The sequence below is a fragment of the Clarias gariepinus genome, chromosome 1 (assembly GCF_024256425.1).
Source record: "Clarias gariepinus isolate MV-2021 ecotype Netherlands chromosome 1, CGAR_prim_01v2, whole genome shotgun sequence".
Classification (NCBI taxonomy): Eukaryota; Metazoa; Chordata; class Actinopteri; order Siluriformes; family Clariidae; genus Clarias; species Clarias gariepinus.
In genome coordinates, this window is record NC_071100.1 from 21,945,756 (window position 1) to 21,966,904 (window position 21,149).

A 21,149-nucleotide genomic window follows, 5' to 3' on the forward strand; every position below is an offset into this window, starting at 1 on the left:
GGATGGGAGATGGATGGGAGATGGGAATAGGATGAGAAATGGGAATGGAATGGGATGGAAGATGGGAATGGAATGGGATGGGATGGGAATGAGATGGGAAATGGGAATGGAATGGGATGGAAGATGGGAATGGGAAGGGAGATGGAAGATGGGAATGGGAAGGGAGATGGGAATGGAATGGGATGGAATATGGGAATGGGAAGGGAGATGGGAATGGATTAGAATGGGATGGGAGATGGGAATGGGATGGAAGATGGATGGGAGATGGGAATAGGATGAGAAATGGGAATGGAATGGGAAGGGAGATGGGAATGGATTAGAATGGGATGGGAGATGGGAATGGGATGGGAGATGGGAATAGGATGAGAAATGGGAATGGAATGGGAAGGGAGATGGGAATGGGATAAAATGGAATGGGATGGGATGGGTATGGGAAGGAATTGTTCACGACAGCTTCCATATGAGCGGAAATAATACTCAGCTATGAATACTTTGTCCTCTATCGAGAGCCCCATTTCCAACAACAACTGCACAACACAATTTCCTTTTCCCTACTGGGAACAGCTGTATTCTGCCGACAAACACGTGCGCATTCGAGTTTTTTATTTTCAACACGAAGCCTATTCAATTTCTTGCAGGACATGCCAACTCCACTCACACAGAGCTGAGGCAGGAGTCGACCCCTCGACATGGAGGGCGGTATTGCTGCACTACGCCCCCGTGATGCCATAGACATACATAAATCTACAGTAACTCCTTATTCGAATCCACTGCCTCCCCAGTCCCTGCTGTGCAGGTGGGAACTGTTACCTCATTTCAGTTGTAACTGCGGTGCGAGTCAAAAGAATTTGCACAAAAGAGCAGTGTGCAGTGAATCGTTTCTTCTGGTCTGAGGGTGAAACCGGTGCTGTTATATAGCGAAGAATTTGTGCGCAGTATGGCAACTTCTCTAAAGACACAAGTGTGTAAATGTGTAAATGTGTGTAAATGTGGCAGGGGGATCTCAGTGGTCGAGTCATGATCCAGCAGAACTGTATAGCCTATATCTTCTGATTTACACTGATACTTAATTATAACCCTGACTGGTTACATTTTCATCGGTGTCACATGACTTATTTGTGAGCCAAACAGCGTCGATGGCGTCTCATTATTTATACTGTAAAGCGACGTCTTATCAGAGCCAGTGATTTCTGCCGGGCTTCTTGTGGCTTACTTAGAATTGAAAAGTGTTTTCTTTGATTTCTTTGGGCTCACATGGGGAATATATTACAATATTGCGGGGTATAGCTATAAATATATGTAAGTATGGTTTTATTGCGGATTTTGCGGTGGCTTTTGCGTCCCGTCTCGAGGCTCCTGTACGCGCTGTTTGCTCTGGTGTGGCCGCGACGCGGAGCTGAGAGAGAGGAGCCGCTCACACAGCGGGGTAACAACATCCACCTCACACAGCGGGGCAACACCATCCACCTCACACAGCGGGGCAACACCATCCACCTCACACAGGTGTGTACTGAAGACTCAACCCCTCCAGAGAAACTCTACAACTGGAACGAATAAATGCGCACATCGACAGAGTTCACAGAAGTGATTTAGGCCAATGCGTCCCGATTATAAAACTGTTGTCGTTAGTTCTAGAATGCGCAGCTGAAAAGTCAGTCTGCTGTTGTTGTCCTTAAAACCACTCACAATAGCTAATCCTCACTCGATTAAAAAAAATAAATAAATAGTTTTGGTGTACACATGTAAAATATCTCTCCTCATTAATTAGGAGTTGGAAGAGAAATTGGCTGATAAAAATGACTTAAAATATAAAAATTATTAAATATTTAAAATGATTAAAATCTAAGTATTAATTGTACCTTAAATTAAAACGCGCACGGAACGATTGCATCTTCCAAGGTTTATTTTGAAAGAAATTTTTGACTAAATAATAAATCGACTTTTTCTAGTTCACACTTCTGTCATCAAACATTGGTCTATTATCACTTTGTCTATTAATTTCCAACAATATCTATCTATCTATCTATCTATCTATCTATCTATCTATCTATCTATCTATCTATCTATCTATCTATCTATCTATCATGATCTATATAATCTATTATAATTTTTCTATCTATCTATTATTGTTTTTTGAGTGATGCAGCAGGGTGGTACCCAGTCCTCTCACTTTCTCATCATAGCAGAACAGGTTCCAAAATTCTAACTCTCACACTTGTCATCTTGCTGAGTTGAGTCCTCTTTTCTGTAATTGGATTTTGGAACTTTGAGTCTGGTGTTTGTTCTTGAAGCACAATATATCACCACACTTTGAGATATACGGAGGCTGGAATGCTGGAAGTTTTGAATGTGCAAGTTGTAACTACAGAAGATGAAGAAGGCTTTGTCTGTCAGTAGGATTGGATTGTATAAAAATATGGCATCAACACTGTGATTTAAAAACATAATGATGCACTTTTCCACCACAGTACACCTCAATATTTTATTTTTATTAAATAGTTAATAAGTGCTAGACAAAAACCTCAGAACCACCTGTACAGAAGTCTGGCACCCTGTGGTATTTTGCTATACATGTTCATTTTTATGACTTAAGTATTAAGCTAGTACAAAAACATTTGTGATTTGTGAATTTCCTGATTTTCCAAAAATTTGTATTTCAGCAAAAACATAATTTTTAAGGAAAATATCCGTGGGCTAGAAACAAAAGCATGATAGTATGTAAAAGACATCCATTTTAGCCAAAAAAAAAACAAGAAAAAAAGAAAGCTCCTGGGTTTTGCATACATGAAAAAAGAAGCAGGTGTGACAAAGTCCTCAGAAGGACTGTGGCTGGTTCTGCAGGATGTTCAGCAAAATTAAGCAGATACATTTTCTATAAAATTGTACAACAAAGTGTAAACAAAGGGTCATCACACTAATTATTGACTTTGATTCATTAGTCACTGTTTACTGCTTTTTATCGCATTATTATTTTTTTGATTGTAGAAACTTATTTTGAAGACGTCTTCACTCTACTTCAGTTATTTGTATGTGGTATTTTTTGCACAGTAATGTATATCGACCATTGCATTTTACTAACTGGAGTATCATGTAATAGTTATTTTTTATAATTTAATTAAAAGGGTCACACTTTTATATTCACCCTGATCAGCCACAATATTATGTCCACCCGCTCAATATTGAGTATAGGTTTCCCTTTTTCTGGGCAAACAGCTCTGACACAACAAAGCATGGAATCCATTAGACCCCTGTATGTGCTGTGGTTTATGGCATCAAGACATGAGTAGCAGCAGCCTATAAGTCCTGTAAGTTGTAAGGCGGGGCCTTCATGGATAGTACAGAGAAGATTGTGGAGAAAAATACTACACACAAAAGTGCTGCTGAACATGATGTAAAAAGACTAACAACACTTTAATTACTAATCTTATTAATGTTAGCCATCATGGTGCTAACTGTAATAATCGAGCTAATGATGTACTTTGAGTACAAAGTAAAGATGTAATAGTCAAAATAAAGTGCATGGAATGTACTAAGCTACAGTAAAGTCATTTAGCTTTATTACATCCTAGGTTTGGTGTGCACAAGTGTGTGTTTGAGAGTATTTATGCTTGTCTGAAGGAGCAGGGGGACAATAAGGATTTACTTAGGCAAAAATGATGAACAGAAATAATTAACTTTTGTCCTAACTGTCCTTCTGCACTGTGGTTTTCTCCTGCAGAGGAGTCAGTCCCAGGCAGTGACAAAAGAGTTTAATGAGCTTACTGAGCTGCAGATGGCCAGAGCTCAACTAGAAACCAAAACAGAAGAGAAGATGAAGATTGAGGACCAATTGAAAAATTCAGAAAACATTGTGGCAGCACTGCAAGAGAAAGGTGAGCTCAGTTAACATATCATGTGTTAACATTAGTTTAATGAGGTCAGACAAATTTCATGTTTAATTGGAAGCAATTAATGCTACATGACATGTAAAAGTGCAGATAAATTATTAATTAAAATATTCATTTATTAATATCTACTCAGTTAAGCAGCTTCAGGACATGCTGAAAATGAACAAAGAGATCCCCCATAAGGAATCTGATCCATCAAAAGAAGAAAATGGCACTCCAGCACAATTTTGGTTAACTCCTCCCTCTCCTCCCTCTCCTCCCCCACCACCACCAACTCCTCCTCCATCACAAACTTGTTCTCCACCACAAACTTGTCCTCCACCACCAACTCCTCCACCATCAACCTGTCCTTCACCACTAACTCCTCTGCCACCACCAACTCCTCCACCACCAACTCCTCCAGCATCAACTTGTCCTTCACCACCAACTCCTCTGCCACCACCAACTCCTTCTCCACCACCAACTCCTCCACCACGAACATGTCCTCCACCACCAACTCCTCCAGCATCAACTTGTCCTTCACCACCAACTCCTCTGCCACCACCAACTCCTTCTCCACCACCAACTCCTCCAGCATCAACTTGTCCTTCACCACCAACTCCCCTGCCAACACCAACTCCTTCTCCACGACCAACTCCTCCAGCATCAACTTGTCCTTCACCACCAACTCCCCTGCCACCACCAACTCCTTTTCCACGACCAACTCCTCCAGCATCAACTTGTCCTTCACCACCAACTCCTCTGCCACCACCAACTTCTTCTCCACGACCAACTCCTCCAGCATCAACTTGTCCTTCATCACCAACTCATTCTCCACCACCAACTCATTCTCCACCATTAACTCCTCCTCCATCTCCAACTTGTCCTTCACCACTAACTACTCCACCACTACCAACTTCTCCTTCAACACCAACTCGTCCACCACTACCACCTCGTCCATCACTCCAACCTCGTCCAACACCACTATCATCTTCTCCACCAGTGCTCTCTACAAGTTCTACTGAGTAAGGTCAAATTAATTATTCTTACAATTATCATGGCATGTACAATATATGTAACAATCATATTATTATGATGAACATATGTATTCCTTTAGCCCAATGGACGCTTTGAGGATCAGAAAGAAGCCTGGAAACAATACCAGTCACTTGAAGAGTAAGAGCTCCAATATATGTGCATCTACAGTGCCATGCAAAAGTATTCATATCCCTTGAATTTTTCCACATTGTCATGTTGCAATCACAAAAATGTTTTTTTAAATTGAGATTTTATGTGATAGACCAACACAAAGTGGCTCATAAATGTGAAGTGAAAGGAAAACGATAAATAGTTAAAAAAAATTTTTACAAATAAAAATCTGAAAAGTGTTGTGTTAATTTGTAGTCAGCCCCTTTGATGTCCCTAAATAAACTCCAGCGGAACCGATTGCCTTCAGAACCGACCTAATTGATAAATAGAGTCCACTTGTGTGTGATTTAACCTCAGTATAAATACAGCTGTTCTATGAGTCCCTCAGAAGTTTGTTAGAGAACATTAGTAAACAAACAGCATCATGAAGTCCAAGGAACACACCAGAGAGGTCATAGATAAAATTATTTTATTCTCCAAAATAAATTCTACTTATTTCTATTCTGCTGTTTCGGTATCACAGAACCTGAAGTGTATGTAGATGTGAAAGCCAATGCAATGGATGAAATAATGGAGAGAATTAAGAAAGGGGTTGTACTTAAGCCAACCCAGAAAACTCCACAGGTAAATTGATTTTGAGAAAGTTTTAAAACTTTGACCTAAATTAGGAAAAAGTATTGCTTAATATCTTCTTCTTCTTCTTCTTCTTTTACCTTACAGACTAGCTTGGATGAAGATTCACTGGAGGTTTCTTATTATTGAATTTTACAATTTTAAAAATACATTCTCAAAAAAAAGTATTCTCTAGTAAACTAAAGAAAAATAAAACTCTTTCAGTTCAGTGATGTAATTTTTCAGGATACATACTTTCTGCATCATATTGTACAAAAATATATATTTTTAATGTAATATATTACCTGAGATTAATAATGTGCCTTTTACTGATAATAGAGGTGTGACATGTTTTTTGTTACAGGATCAAAAAGCTGAGAAGAGGAAAGCTGCTGTTCGTGAATGGCAGTTATTATCGGTAAAAAGTTTCTGTTACAGCAATTCACTTTTGTAAATTCTACAAATTTCTCTTGGGCTAATTAATGTTAACTGTGAACGTGATAAGAACTAACATTAACATATTATACTCCTTTTTAACCAAGTCTTAGATGTCTCCAAAATGTGTTTGTTAATTCAAGTCAAATCATGCATTCTGACATGTTTGATGGTCCCTTTCTTTCACTCATTCTAATGTACAAGAAATAAAACCATCAAACCATAAACCTATTATAAAACCTATTATAAATCCCCCCACCCATCCTTAACTCCATGCCAGCTTTTTTATGTCTAAAAAAAGCTAGACGCCAGGCATATTTAAAGAAGGAAAAAAAAAAGAAACAAAAACATGGAGCTGGAAGTCTCGGTTTTGCATGCAAAAAAGAGAAGAAAAAAAGAAGAAGAAAGGAAAGAAAAAAACATACACAGATAAAAAAAAACTTAAAATTAAATAAGAAGGGGATTAAACTATAAATTTATATAAAAAAAGCGAAGGAAGGGCCCCCACACCTATTATTGTCGTATATTCTTAACGTATGCCTAAAAACTGAATTATTGATTGATTTAACTGGGGAGATGGGGAGTGCAGATTCAAGAAGTGCAGAGACAAGTTTTTGCCAGAGTTTATCTCTATTTCCACCCAGGCAGGCCGATTAGACTATTATGGAAATATGCCCAAAGGTGAGACAGCAAATGTTCGCTGCCCAGTAGTAGCCATGGAGCCAGGCCACCATCTCTTTTTTATCTTTAAAACTTGTTTAATCAAGGATGCTTACCTTTCCAAATATAAGATGATATAATTGAATATAATGCATCTAAGTAAGAAGTGGGAATAAAAACAGGTACTGTTCAGATATTTATTTAACTATGGTGAAGTATATAATAAAAAGTAAAAAATTCTAAATCCATCATTAATATTAGGGTGATCAGTAATGATGATATCAAGCTTATCAGCGAGAATGAAAGGAAAGGTGTACAGGACAGTGGTGAGGCCAGCAATGCTCTACGGCTTAGAGACAGTGGCACTAAAGAAAAGACAGGAGGCAGAGTTGGAGGTAGCAGAGATGAAGATGTTGAGGTTCTCTTTGGGAATGACAAGGCTGGGTAGGATCAAGAATGAGTTCATCATGGGGACAACCCATGTTAGATGTTTTGGAAATAAAGTCAGAGAGGCCAGATTGAGGTGGTTTGGACATGTTCAGAGGAGAGATAGTGAGTATATCGGTAGAAGGATGCTGAGGTTGGAACTGCCAGGCAGGAGGTCTAGAGGAAGACCAAAGAGGAGATGTATGGATGCAGTGAGAGAGGACATGAAGCTAGTTGGGGTGAGAGAAGAGGATGCAGAGGATAGGGTTAGATGGAGGCAGATGATTTTCTGTGGCGACCCTTGAAAGCGAACAGCCGAAAGACGAAGAAGAAGAAGTAATGATATTGTCCTCCAAAAAAAGGAGTATTTTTGTTTTTTGTTATGTGTTGATGTGCGCTAAATTTGTCACCATGTGGAATTGGCTCCTACTCTTTAATAACTGTCATTCAATTATATGTTTTGAGATGAGTTTAAATTTAATTTGCAATTCTACACATTTTTTATAAAGATCAGGATTTTGAAAAAGACCATATTGTTGATCTATTTCCTTAATTTGGTTGGCCAATTCTTTTTGTTCTTTATATAGTTCTTCCTTTTCATATTTGCAGTGTATGGGATTATTTGTCCCCCAAGGTAGGCTTCCAGAGCATTTTAAATAGTTAATTGTGACACTTCAGATTTTGCATTTATTTTGCGTTTACAAAAAAAAAAAAAAAAAAAAAAAAAAAAAAAAAATATATATATATATATATATATATATATATATATATATATATCTGGTCTTTCTTACATTTCATAAAATCATTGCCTATCAAGATTTGAAGCACCATTCTATTTTAATTTGAGGTAGATCAGGGAAGTTTATAGACATAACAACTGGGGCACGATCCGATATCACAATACTCTAATAAGCACAAGAGTGAACCATTGGGATCAGTTGATTTGCTATAAAGAAATAATAATTTCTGGGAAAAGTATAATGAACATGAGTACAAATTGTACCTGAGACTATATTTTAAGCAAATGGCCATTACACAGATTTGTTTAATTAATAATTGCTTTTTATAGTAATTTTTTTTTAATGTAGAAACTTATTTCTACATCCCTGCTCTAAAGAAATTATTTGTGATGTGCCTAGGAGTTTTGAACAGTACTGTATATTTTTATGTTTTTTATATTGTGTATATATATTTTTTGGTGACTAACTGCTGAATGTCCACTCAGGAAAATATAAAAAAACCAGGACTCAGAAGGACGCAATCCATGAACATTAAGCATGATGTAGAGGAGCCTGAGCTTCAGAAAGTCTTTCGAAGAAGAAGGCAGGCACTTCTGCATGCTAAAGAATCCCCACCTACTGAAGCCCCCGGAGATCAAGGTAAACATCAAATGGTCAGATCCAATTAAAAAATTTAACATTTAAAAACAAACATCAAAATGGAACAGTTATTTACATTTCTTGCTCCCTTCATTTAAATAAAAATATTGTTTTTTAAAATTTATTTTTAATTATTATAAGTTTCTATAAACCCAGTAATTTTTATAATTCTGAATAATTCAAAAAGGAAATAGTACACACTCATGTAAAAATGTATTGTCACCTTTAGAGGTTATCATATCCTACATCCACAGCCACAAGCTCCTCGAATTGACCCTGTGAAGGCTAGCAGAATCAGGAAAGAGAAATGTATGCATCAGAATGTATCATCTGGGAAGACAAAAGAAGTTAAAAGCCAGCTGATGTTGTCCTTCAACATTATATGTATATATTATATGTATGTGTGTGTTTGTAAGAAATAAGTGATTCTGTGGGGTGTCATCAATCTTTCTTTGTTGGTCTGTCTGTATTGTCCATGTGTGTGTTTTTAAAAGCATCTAGTAAATTTGGGCATCAAGCAAATAGGGAAAGGTTGTTTTTCTCTCTCTACCATCACACTGCTATTCCTTGCTAAAAGAGGAGGATTTATATGTACTGTAGTAGCTTTTGGCATTTTTACCTTTTTAAATTATTTTATTTTATAGGATTTCTTTGCAGTCCTTTATCTAGCAAACATTAAAAACTATTTCTATGTTTTATTAGGGACTGTAAGGTGTTTGATTTCTCTCTGTGCATATGTTGGGTGTGGGGTTGGTGTTTAAGGGGCAGTTATGTTATTTAATGCAAGCAGGGACTCCAGCAGGACTACAGTAACTATGAGAGTAGTCCTGCTGGAGGGAAAACCAGAAGGAGACACAGACATGAAGAATCCCTGCCATTTAAAGTAACGTGTCACTCAACAAACCTGTCAAGCCACAAACCTGAGTGATCTATTAGAGTGGAGAAGACAGCATTAAAAAAAACTTACTTGTAGCTTCATGTGGTACTACTTCCAGTACTAAGAAATACCACTCTTGTCAGAATTAAGTAGGGGAAGTTAATAAACATCCCGTGTCTAGGGTCCTTTACATGTTCCTCAACTTTATTCAGCTGTTTTTTGCATTAAGGGTTTGCTGAGACATATAACTGTGTATCATCAGCATAAGAATCAAAACTTATACTATGCTTACAGTATGAATTAACGTTACTCCGAGAAAGCATGCACAGAAAGAAAATGGCAATGGGCCTAAAACAAAATTCTGTTGAAGACCAAGCTTCACTTTAGTACATGTAGAATAGTCATCATTAACAAATACAAACTGATAACAATCAGTCAAATAAATCTTGAGCCAGGAGACTGACATTCCCTAAAATCCTACACCATTGTCTAATCCATCAAGGAGAATAGTATGATCAATGGTGTCAAAAACTGCAAGTAATACAATCAAGGAGGCACAACCCTGATCAGAGGCCAGTATGATGAGGCCTAAATCCTGACTGATACATTTCATGAATGTTATTCCTACAGTACATACAGTAGATATTAGCATAGCTACTGTGGTACAAACTTACCTATGAATTTGGAGATAAAGGGCGGTTTGATATTAGCCTGGACTTTGGCAATGTTAAGTTAAAAAAAAATGAATTAAAGGAAGACTTATTCCATAATGCGTCTAGTTTCGGAAGTGCCATAGTCAAACATACATGCATAATAGGTGTCAGAAAGGTCTGTGTTTATTGTTAGCAAAGAGAGAAGCATATTTAAGCATTTGGTCAGTTGCTCAACAAACTGGTTCCAGAATACCAAAGAAAGTATTATTTGATAATGTGACTAAAACCTGCACTAATTTCTTAATACAATTATGGCAATATGGACCAGAATCTCCAAGGGACGCTTCCAACATCCTGTGGAATCCAAATAACAAATAATTGTTTTGAGAGCAAAAGGAGACTCTACTCATGTTTCTAATGAATGGTTAGCCAAGTACCCTACACTGTATGTGGAATGAAATTTCTCTTTCAGATTTTTTGCCAGTAAATAATGACGTCTTAAAAAAGAAACATAGTACTACACATTATTTAAAAAAGTTTATAGATAACTGTTAAAGTGTGTGTGCCCCTCAGTATATTCCAAGAAAAAATAAATAGCATAAAAATGCACTTTCTTAAAGCCCTGAGTGTTTGCTTTCATATCAGTAAAGAATCATATGAACAAATAAAAGTTGAAAATTAATTCAATCCAAAACATGCAGACATTCTGGCTGCTGGTAAAAAGGGCCACCAGCTACTAATAGAAGAAATACAGATTTGCCAAAAGATGAAATGGAAGGATTTTTCCTTTGATCAACCAACATCATGTCTTATGGCATGACAGGGTGTTTCTACAGACAGTTCTTTTTAAATGAACCTCATAAGAAATAAAAATCCAGAAATCTAGACAGAGGTCAAAGAGGAACTTGATTCGGTTTAATTGGATTTTTTTCACAGTATGATAAAATCTTGTCCACATGTATCTTGAGTGACTGTCACAGTCCTCGAAGGTGGACCTGGTAGATGATGACAAACCTCTGTGGACGTCCCCAGTGGACAAACAGCTGGTTGAAGCACAGAGAAAGGTGGGATGCTGGTCAGTTTCTAATAATTCTGTAAATCACACTGAACGAGCAAATGTCAAAGAGTGCCTTTGATGTTACTGGTTTTTGCAGGTCATTCAGCGACTAGAGGAAAATTTGGGAGACAAAATTAAGGAAATTAGCCTTCCACAGCTAAAGTAAACATCTCAGATCCGGGTATCGTGCATGCCTCTGCAAGATAAAGATGGCAAGGTCTGTCTCTAAATGAAAGTCTTAGTCACATGCAAGTAACTACTACGGAGAAAGGATCTGGATGTCTTTAAAAAAGCTTCTACATATAAAAATACTATAATAAGCAGCAAACAGTAGTTGATAAATCAAAGTCAATAATTATTGTGTAGACCATTTGCCTAAAATGAAGCCGCAGTTACAATTTGAGCAGTTTTATAAGAAAATAAACTGCTTATTTTTTACTTAAGATTTAGCAGATGTTACGACCTTTGATGGAAATTTTGTCTAGGAATTTAAAAAGGAGTAACATTGAGATGACCAGGGGAAGAAGCTTAAGTATGTGGCAAGAGAAACACTGGACAATCAAATTAGCACGGCAAAAGATTTATTGCTCCCAAAACCATGAATATTTACAAACATTTAAGAAAACAAAAATAATAAACAATAATAAATTGTATAACCAAGACAAACGGGAGAGGGAACTAGAAGTGGCGCTAGAAAATCAAATAAATAAATATAACAAAAAGAACCCCCCACTGTCTCCTCCGTAGAAGCTCAGTGGTCCGCGCATAACCCTTCGCGGGCGAGCCTTCTCCTAAATGCGCGTTCCCTGTGCCCTTTTCACGGGGGTGGGGCTAAAAAAAAACGCATCCTGATGGAAGAACCAACTTCGACACAGCACCGGTCCTCTAAATAAGCAAACAAAAATATGAAAACAAAAGTCTTCAGCGCAAACGCGCCCTAAACTTACTCTAACTAGAAAACACAAAAATACATATTTAGCGCACTTCACTATACTAGTGTATCTAATACATAAAGAAATTACACAGATCATTCTAACAACTCTCACGAAAGTCTCATAAGCGTTTAAAGTAGTAGCAGAAAACGGACAACACAACCAGTGACACGCCAAGTCAAGCAGCTGCCATCTTCCCGTTGCCGCTTCCGTTTTAAATGCATCGGAGCAGATCGCAACTGGCGGAGACCACACGACGTCACAGGGGACCAACGATGATTGACAGGCACATCCACCAATAGTGTTCTGAAAGTAGGCGGTACCTAGGCGGAAACAGAAAATAGAACAAAAGAACATACACAAGGAAAACCAGTGTACGGTTCGTAACACAGAATTATCCACAGTACTTTTAAGACATCTACTTTGTCTCAAATTTCAGAAGCTTTCAATTTGGTTTTCAACTGAAAAGTTGTCTTTTAATATGCTGCTTTCTTTTCTGGCCTACCAGTATGTTTCTGTATGATACTGTATATAACAGTAACATGTACAGTATCTGTTTATAAAACACATACAGTTGTGTTCAAAATAATAGCAGTGTGTTGAAATAAGTGAGTAAAGCTCCATACCCATATAATAACTTTTAATTTAAAATCACATAAATGCATTGGACAACATGAAGAAAAATGTGCTAAATTTATTATTAGGTTAACATAAGTGAAGAAAAACAAATATTAGTCTGTTCAAAAAAATAGCAGTGTGGAGTTCTATTATAAAGGTAAATTATTCTGTGAAAAACAGGTGTAAAAAAAATCTTGTCTGGAATTCGCCTCGCAATTTTAAATCACAGAGACAACATTTTAATTTGAGATTAATTTCCTTAGGCGTGGTTTTTGGTAACATGATGAAAGTTGGGAAAGGGAACAAATTTAGTCAAGTAGATTGGTACGCTTTATATTGTATATTCATGTCAAAGGCATATGAAACATACTATGTCTGGCTTAAGAACAAATCGGAATTATGAACATGCCTGGAAGAAATCTTGTTTGGAAGTAGGGGACTTCCGTTATTGTATGGGCTGGTTCCTGGTGATTACCATCCTACCATTTTTAAGAAAACACAATGTTTCTTTTATTTTTATGCAGATGATTTACATATATATTTGCCCCTACAACCCAGTGATAAAGATGCTCTACAACCTGTGCTCAGCTGTTTGACAGACATTAAACAGTGCTTGTCACAAAATTCCTTTATTTTAGAGTCTGAGTTCAGTGTCTTTGGAATGCCATGTTTGACTAGGAGTGCCAATTTGAATGTTAAGATTTTTAACATTCAGGGAATCGAAATCGACAACGATTTGACATTTGACTGTCAAATAAATGCTGTTGTAAAGGCTGGATTTTTTCATCTTTATCTACTATCTAAGCTTAAAGCACTTCCTTACTTGTAAAGATTTTGAGACAGCAATTCATGCTTTTATTAGTTTTTATGTTTTTATTTTTATTATGTTGGGATTAGTCAGTCATCTCTCTCTCGCTCTCTTTCTTTCACTCTTTTTCTCTATCTTCCTCTCTCTCTCATCTTCGATTGGTGTACAAGTGGCCTTCTACTTGATAAACACTTAATTACTGACCAGACTCTTTTTTAGACTTACTTGTTAACTTTGAACTATGATACCCAGAAGAGCATTGTCCTTTTATCTGTCAATAAGATTTTATTTGTATTTTATATGTACTTTTATTTGTGCTTCATTTGGATTATGTAAAGCAGTTGTGTCAAATGATTGATTGCTTGATTGATTGATCAATTGATTAGTTGGTTGATTAGTTGGTTGATTGATTGATGTCGAGTATGGAGGTCTGGTAAACAGTCAGCATTTGAGTTCTTTCCTAAAGTATCAGTTCTGTTACAATCCAACCTAACCACTGGGACTAGTCATTGTACTCACATGACCTAGATTAAAATTCTTCAGCCGGCACTTACATCTTCATATTAAATTAAGTTATGTGGATTAAATGAAAGAAATGGGAACAAATGCTTTAATGTGATAGGCTGCAAAGTGCCTAAAGGAAAAAAAAATAAAATTGTTAATGTAACAAGCTCAGCAGTAAGCTCATTATTATTACAAAGGCAGTCATTTAGACATTTATCTATATACAGTAGGGCTAATTTAAGTAGGGCTTATATTGTGTTGCCTTATAATGAACAGGTTTGTAAATTTGATGCCTTACCAATCAAAGGTAGAGTGTGGTGAGATTTCTCAAAAATCCACTTTCCCACACCAGACAACCATAATGAATATAATATATACTATATAGTTTTGTGTTATACATGCAACAAAAATAAAAAATATATATATACTGTATATAAATACGTATGTTCCTGTAAGATATATGTGAAGAAAAATGTGCTAAATGTATTATTAGTTTAATGTAAGTGAAAAAAAATATATTAGTCTGTTCAAAAAAATTACAGTGTCATCATTCATCTTTACAAAGTGATGAATTTACCGTTTAAACAAAAATGCTTGAAGGTTAATCTTTCTTGTGCATTTCTAAATTAATATTTAGTTGTATAACCTGCTTTCTGAGAACTGCTTCACATCTGTGACAATTGTACTACACACCACAATTCCTCTGCATTTCTTAGTTTTGCTTCAGAAACAGCATTTTTAATGTCAGGCCACAGGTTTTCTATTGGATTAGGGTCTGAGGATTGGGCTGGCCACTCCATAACGTTATTCTTGTTGGTCTGGAACCAAGATGCTGCTTGCTTACTGGTGTGTCTGGGGTCGTTGTCTTGTTGAAACACCCATTTCAAAAGCATTTCTTCTTTGGCATAAGGCAACGTGACCTCTTTAAGTATTCTGATAGACTCAAATTTATCCATGATCCCTGAAATGTGATAAATAGGCCCAACACCATAGTACGAGAAGCATTCCCATATCATAATGCTTGTCCATGCTTCACTGTCTTCACAGTGTACTGTGACTTGAATTCAGTGTTTGGGGGTCACCTGACAAACTGTAAAAACAATCTTGCTTTCATCAGTCGACAAAATATTGCGCCAATTCTCTTTAGGCCAGTCAGTGTGTTCTTTGGCAAACTGTAACCTCTTCAGCACGTCTTTTTTCCAACAACGAGATTTTGTGGGAGCTTTTTGCTGATAGCTTGACTTAACCATCTTTTAATAGTAACAGTACTCACAGGTAACTTAAATCTTAACTTTGAGTCAATTTTGTTACTCTTCGATCCATTCGAATTCCGTATTCTTCCATGTCTTTTTGGTTTTGGTCTCCATTTTAAAGCTTAAAAATGATTTGTTATCATTTTAGCAGAGCAGCCTATCATTTTCTGCACTTCTTTGTATGTTTTCCCATCTCTAATCAACTTTTGAATCAAAGTACGCTGTTCTTTTGAACAATGTCTGGGCAACATTTTACTCTGATTTTCAGAGAGAAATGCACAGGACAACCTTTTCTGCATTTATCCTTAAATGAAGGAAACTTATTTAAAGAATTTACCCATAAGAAAAGATGGAAACTTTGATGATTTGTTCCACAACCTAAAAATATTCATATAAAAATTATTAATAGCAAATATAAAGTCAAAATAAAACTAATTAATCTGCATTTTAGAAGTAGGAGGAGAAGTAGGAGGAACATATATTGTGTAGGACTTTTACACACACACACACACACGCACGCACACACACACTTTTAAGAGTGAGGCATGCACAGTAAGACTGGGCATAGAAGATGATTAAACACAATCCAGCAGCAACAGAAAAAGAGAGAGAGAGAGAGAGAGAGAGAGAAGAACCACTAGCTCAGATAACTGACTCAGCAGAAAAAGCATATATGGACGGCTTGTAGTTCAAAAATCTCTCTAACTCACTAACTAAGTTGCAAACTAAGTTACTTGCAATCTAAGGTGTTACTGGTATGTGGAATGTGACAGTATTGTCTCTGTGCCTGTAAATCGCGATGGGAATCCTGGAAGCCATTTTGTCATCTGTTTTCCACTGTATTTGTGTCTCATTGAGGATCATTCCCTATCAGGACAGATTTACAAGACCATTTCCTATCACACAGCTTCTCCCACACAGTTCTGTGTGCACCACCAGCAGGATTATAGAGAAAAAGAAACATTTTTCTACCTGAAATACACACATATATAAATAAATAAATAAATAAAAATACAATTTTGGAGTCAATGTAACGATACATGAATTGCCACACAAAAGAATTATGATTCATCACTTAATCTATTTTTTTCTTCAGGTTAGGGAAGTATCAAAAGGTATCGAGACTAGTTTTTTATCACACCAACAAATGGTAGCACAAGGCTGCACGCACAGTCACAGGGAGTGTTATAAGTCAGGCACCATCATTCCTAAGTCAGTGTGCCAAAAGACTACATCGGGAACTATTCTCATCATGGAATTTTAGCTTTGAAATGGATTGGGAACAAAGAGCGAACATAAAACTGGGTTAATCTGCCACATAGACGTTTGATGTGGTTAACGGTCCAAGGTGTTTCGAGTGGCATGCACGCTTCAAGAGTGGAAAATGATGAGATATTCAAAGACCTTCAACAAGCTCAATCCCCAAAAATGCCTAAATAAGGGCACCTGTATATAAGACTAAGGAGGCAAGGCCACAGAGTATTAAAAATCTCTTTCAATAGCTTAGCTAGAACTACATTCAATAGGCAGTTTGTAGGTAGCCCTAATTTGGTACGAAAAGGAAGTAAAACAGGCTCAAACACAGGAGAGAATGGGTGTGCAACATGCAAATTACAAGATTTATGGTATCGAATAATAACCCAGGATGATGCCAGTCATAACAATCACTGGAAACAGATAAATCGAATGCTACGTTTGTCTGCTACGTTGCCTTAATCATGAGTAGTATTATTCAGCTCAGTACCTGTGCTTAAGGGCAAAGCTGAATTTGAAATAGCTGAGCAAATTGAGTAAAATACAGAAACAAAGTCATCTAGACAAATGCAAGATAGCAAATAATTGAATACAAAGAGCTGTGTGTCCATAAAAGCAGCAATATAATCAGCCATGGAAGAAGTGCACAAGCCCCATTTGCATTTTACACCTTTGCCTCAACATTGGTTGTTTAAAAAACACTCTTAAAACCCTGACATCTACTGGGACATTACCCAGTCACTACTTTGTATTTAGCCCGACCAAAGCCCTCATAACTTAGTGACTTGTAGATAGGCCCTATCCACCCCCCACAATAGTATATATCTCCCACATCCTTTAAAAAATGACAATAGAATTAATTTAGAATTTTTTTATTAAAATCAAACCAAACAATAATAAATATACAAAGCAGAGTAAGAATAAGGTGAAAAAACAAAAAATATGGAAAAAAACAAAAAACAAATGTGCATTTATGAAGGTGCAATTAAATTAAAAGCAATACTAAAACAAACATGCACCAGTGCTGTTAGATGTCCAAAATAAATGTCCTTCTAGCTCGGTCACATTAGATACAGTATTACACGCTGACGGCATGGCATGCAATGGCATCCTCCTCATCGGGCATCAGTTCTAGTATTGCAGTCTGCCACACTTCTTTCTCTGCATCTGTTTGAACGACTCTACACCTGGACTCCAGCAACTGCAAAACGCACCATACATTAACCCCTAAAAACACTCAGAGATATATCGAGCTTAAAACACAGGTGATTTTGTACACTTGTTTATCTTTGTCGGTTTTTAGTTCCTGCCTTAATGGAGTCTCTTAGCTGAGACTTTTCTGGCCGAGACAAAAAGTATTTCCTCTGCAATGTTTAACATGTTGGTAAAAAAAATTCAGATAAGTGACAGAAACAATTAAAATTATTAGAGGGACAAAAATAAAGGGACATGAAAATAATTACAATAATTTCTAATTACACTTTATACACTCAGGGTCTGCATCTGCAAAAGTCATCTTTAATTCTTCCATCAGATACTGTATGTCATCACTGCCTGATCATGAAGTAAACTCATTCTGTGTGGAAAGAGAGTAGTATCATTAATTACATTTAAAATGATTAGGTAAAACCCCATACATAGCATGTAAAGAAACAACATTCTTACCCAGTTTGTGGATCGTATTTATGTGGGTTGTTTTCTGAATTATGGAGGCTCCATACAGCTTCCTGTAATGTTGAATTAAAACCGCTTTAATACATACATTTGTAAACAACATTGTATAATTCTGCAAACTTTTTTATGCTGGACACCTACAACAATGCAAGTACAGTAACAAAAAGTATACGTGTAGCCAAATGCTTAGGCTAACTTGGCAAGGTATAATTTACTACTGTATTGACAGGTAACATAAAGGTCAACTTACCGCAATGCCCACGTTATGCGTCCTCTTAGCTCTTTTATGCACATGGCTTGACTCTTCCTGCGGTCTTCTCTCATCAAACTTGCACTTAAATGCATCAAAACGCTGGATAACCTCTTTGAGAAGATACAGCTCTTTTCATGCAGTGCCACTTATCAGGACTTTATAATACTTTGGCATCACATCAGCCAGTACCTCAGAAAATTTCTGAACAGAATTCTTCTCAAATTTAGGTTATTGCCTGACAATATAGTATATTTTTTATGCCCTGAAATTTTACAAAGAACTTACATGAAGTGAGAGCTACAGTTTGCATTTAATAATATATAACTAAACACAAGCCACAGACTCCTCATAGGTGTTCTTTGTATTATTAATTAATTTGTCTGCATTATGATAGATTTAAAGTAACTAACATACAGAAGGCAGATATTTTAATTATATAGAAGTTTCTCTTATTTGTTGTTAATGTTGTTCTGCTGCTTCCACCAAGTGAACCATATACAACTTGGCACAAGGTTTATGCTGCATGCCCTTCCTGACACCACCATCCATTCTATTTTCACCCTTCCATTTGTTTATCCAGACTGGCACTAAGGGTGCCTTGCATCTAGGGGTTTGGTTTGGGCATTGGATCGTAAATGGGCCAAGGCCTTCATTATGGCAAGTGAAAGCAGGTAAAAAGCTACCACTGACCCACCAATTGCCTAGACATTTTCCGTTATATGAAATTTGATATTTTTTTTTTCATTTCAGGCCCAAGATGGCTTTATAACCAAAAGTAGAGGATTGAATAGAAACGGACTGAACACCATACATAAAAAACACACAACTCTCTCTCCTATAAATCCTCGTTATGGGTGAACGTCCCAGGGAGGACAAACATTTTTATTTCTTAAAAAATCCGGAGACTCCGTCCGGTCTTGCATAGACTTCGGAGCTCTGTTGATTTTGTGTTTTCAGTTTTGTTTTGTTTCCTTTTAAGTTTCCAATTAGTAACCCCATGCTATCTCCAAATAGGGATGTCTTCCCGTGTGTATTATAAGCACTCTCTCAACCTCCTGTTTTATTGACCCACTCTGAAGCCCTGCGTCAGGGCTCCTATAAACACTATTACATCTTGTGGTGCGACTGTCAATACCGCAAAACATAACAACTATATGGTGTAAAATATACAGAAAAGTTAGATAAAGACATATACTGAACATTTCTATTCCAATTACTTGGAAAGTAAATGTGTTTTTGCAACTGGGAGTGGTTTTGGTTCTTGTGAAGGAGCGATCATTTATTGATTTTAGAACTTTCTGTAAAACCTTGTGGCCAAAAAATTTTTCGTTGAACCACAGAGTTTTGTCTTCTTTAAAAGTTCCCACATTCTGCATGTATGCACGTGCACTTTATGTTGTCTGTTGTCTGTAAAACCTGTAGATAGTCTTCCTTAGTTAGTTAGTTTTAGTTAATTTTTGTTAATTTATGTTGTAATTTATGTTCGGACTATCTGTCTTGTCTCTGCTAGCCAGCTAACTAGGCCTCTTAGTTAGCTAGTTTAGCTTCTCTGTTAATTTATGTTGTAAGTTTATGTTGCATGTAGCATCTTGGTCCTGGAGGAACGTTGTTTCGTTTCACTGTGTACTAACTGTATATGGTTGAAATGACAATAAAGCCTACTTGAACTTGAACTATCTAGCATGTATCTGTCACACGATTTTCAGAAACCTGAAACAAGGACCTTTGGTAAAATCTGCCACCTGTGCTCATCACCAGCCCTGGAGGCTCACCAAAAATATCACAGCATATTACAACTAAAATGGATTTAAAACACAACAATGAAAACAATAATGCATGTATCACATTCGTTTCTGTGTGTAATCTTTGTGACACTATAATCTGTTTTCCCTGTTTCCTGATTTTAAAAGCATATAGAGCAAACTGCTCATCAGTCCACTGTTTAAAAAAAGCTGTAATTCCTAAATAATTAATGCAGCTATAAATCTTCAAGTAATTCACATATTGATTTTAAATTTATTGAGGTGCTGTACAGAAGCAAAAACAACAAAAAATGCCTGAAAAATGCCTGAAAAATAAACATCGTCTAGAAATAAAAAAAAAAATACTACTACTACTACTAATCTATTCAGCAAAAAAAAAATATATATATATATACACGTATATCCGATTCTCAGCTTAATTGAGCAGTTGGAACAGTTGAGCAATGGGGAAAAGCCTCCAAGATGGAATAAGATTCAGATTCAATCATTTGTCACATGTACCTTACAGCACATTGAAATTATTTCAATATATCCCAGTTAGGAGTCTGAGGTCAGAGCACAGGATCAGCCAGGATGCAACCCCCCATGGAGCAGATCAAGGTTAAGGGTCTTGCTCAGGGGCTCAACAGTGGCAGCTTGGTGGTGCCAGGGCTTGAACCCTCATGCTTCCAATCAGTAACTCAGAGCCTTAACCTTTTAAGCTACCACTAATTCATTTAAATTAGGAAATAAATTAGGGAGAAATCTCCACCCCTTTTTTAAATACCAATCATTTAAATCATTCAAACTTTTAAAAAAGTATTGTTTTAATAGTTAAATAAACTGTTGTTTTTTTTTAAACAAAAGGACATTCTTAATAAAAAAAAGCTACAGCATATCAGCTTGTCTTTTTTTTGCCACAATTAGCCTGACAAAAAGTTTTGACATACACTAGATAATTTTCCCACAGGAGCTAAAACCCACACCAGGAAATAAA

At 36.6% G+C, this 21,149-nt stretch overlaps 1 protein-coding gene across 1 annotated transcript; it reads left to right on the forward strand.

Moving 5' to 3' along the window:
• The first annotated feature begins 1,305 nt into the window (after positions 1 to 1,305).
• On the forward strand, positions 1,306 to 8,809 carry LOC128520715 (uncharacterized). Its single transcript, XM_053495081.1, has 9 exons — positions 1,306 to 1,503; positions 3,719 to 3,872; positions 4,021 to 4,891; positions 4,984 to 5,042; positions 5,539 to 5,639; positions 5,736 to 5,762; positions 5,992 to 6,045; positions 8,374 to 8,527; positions 8,757 to 8,809. The coding sequence occupies exons 1-9, from the start codon at positions 1,306 to 1,308 to the stop codon at positions 8,807 to 8,809; spliced, it is 1,671 nt and encodes a 556-aa protein (XP_053351056.1).
• The last annotated feature ends 12,340 nt before the right edge of the window (positions 8,810 to 21,149 follow it).

What these genes read in the sequence shown, in the direction of transcription:
- LOC128520715 (XM_053495081.1), top strand. Translation starts at nt 1,306, where the DNA reads ATGGTTTTATTGCGGATTTTGCGGTGGCTTTTGCGTCCCGTCTCGAGG. An exon ending in CTCTCTACAAGTTCTACTGA is followed by an intron (nt 4,892 to 4,983) that starts GTAAGGTCAAAT and finishes GTATTCCTTTAG; the next exon opens with CCCAATGGACGCTTTGAGGA. An exon ending in TGAAGCCCCCGGAGATCAAG is followed by an intron (nt 8,528 to 8,756) that starts GTAAACATCAAA and finishes TGTCACCTTTAG; the next exon opens with AGGTTATCATATCCTACATC.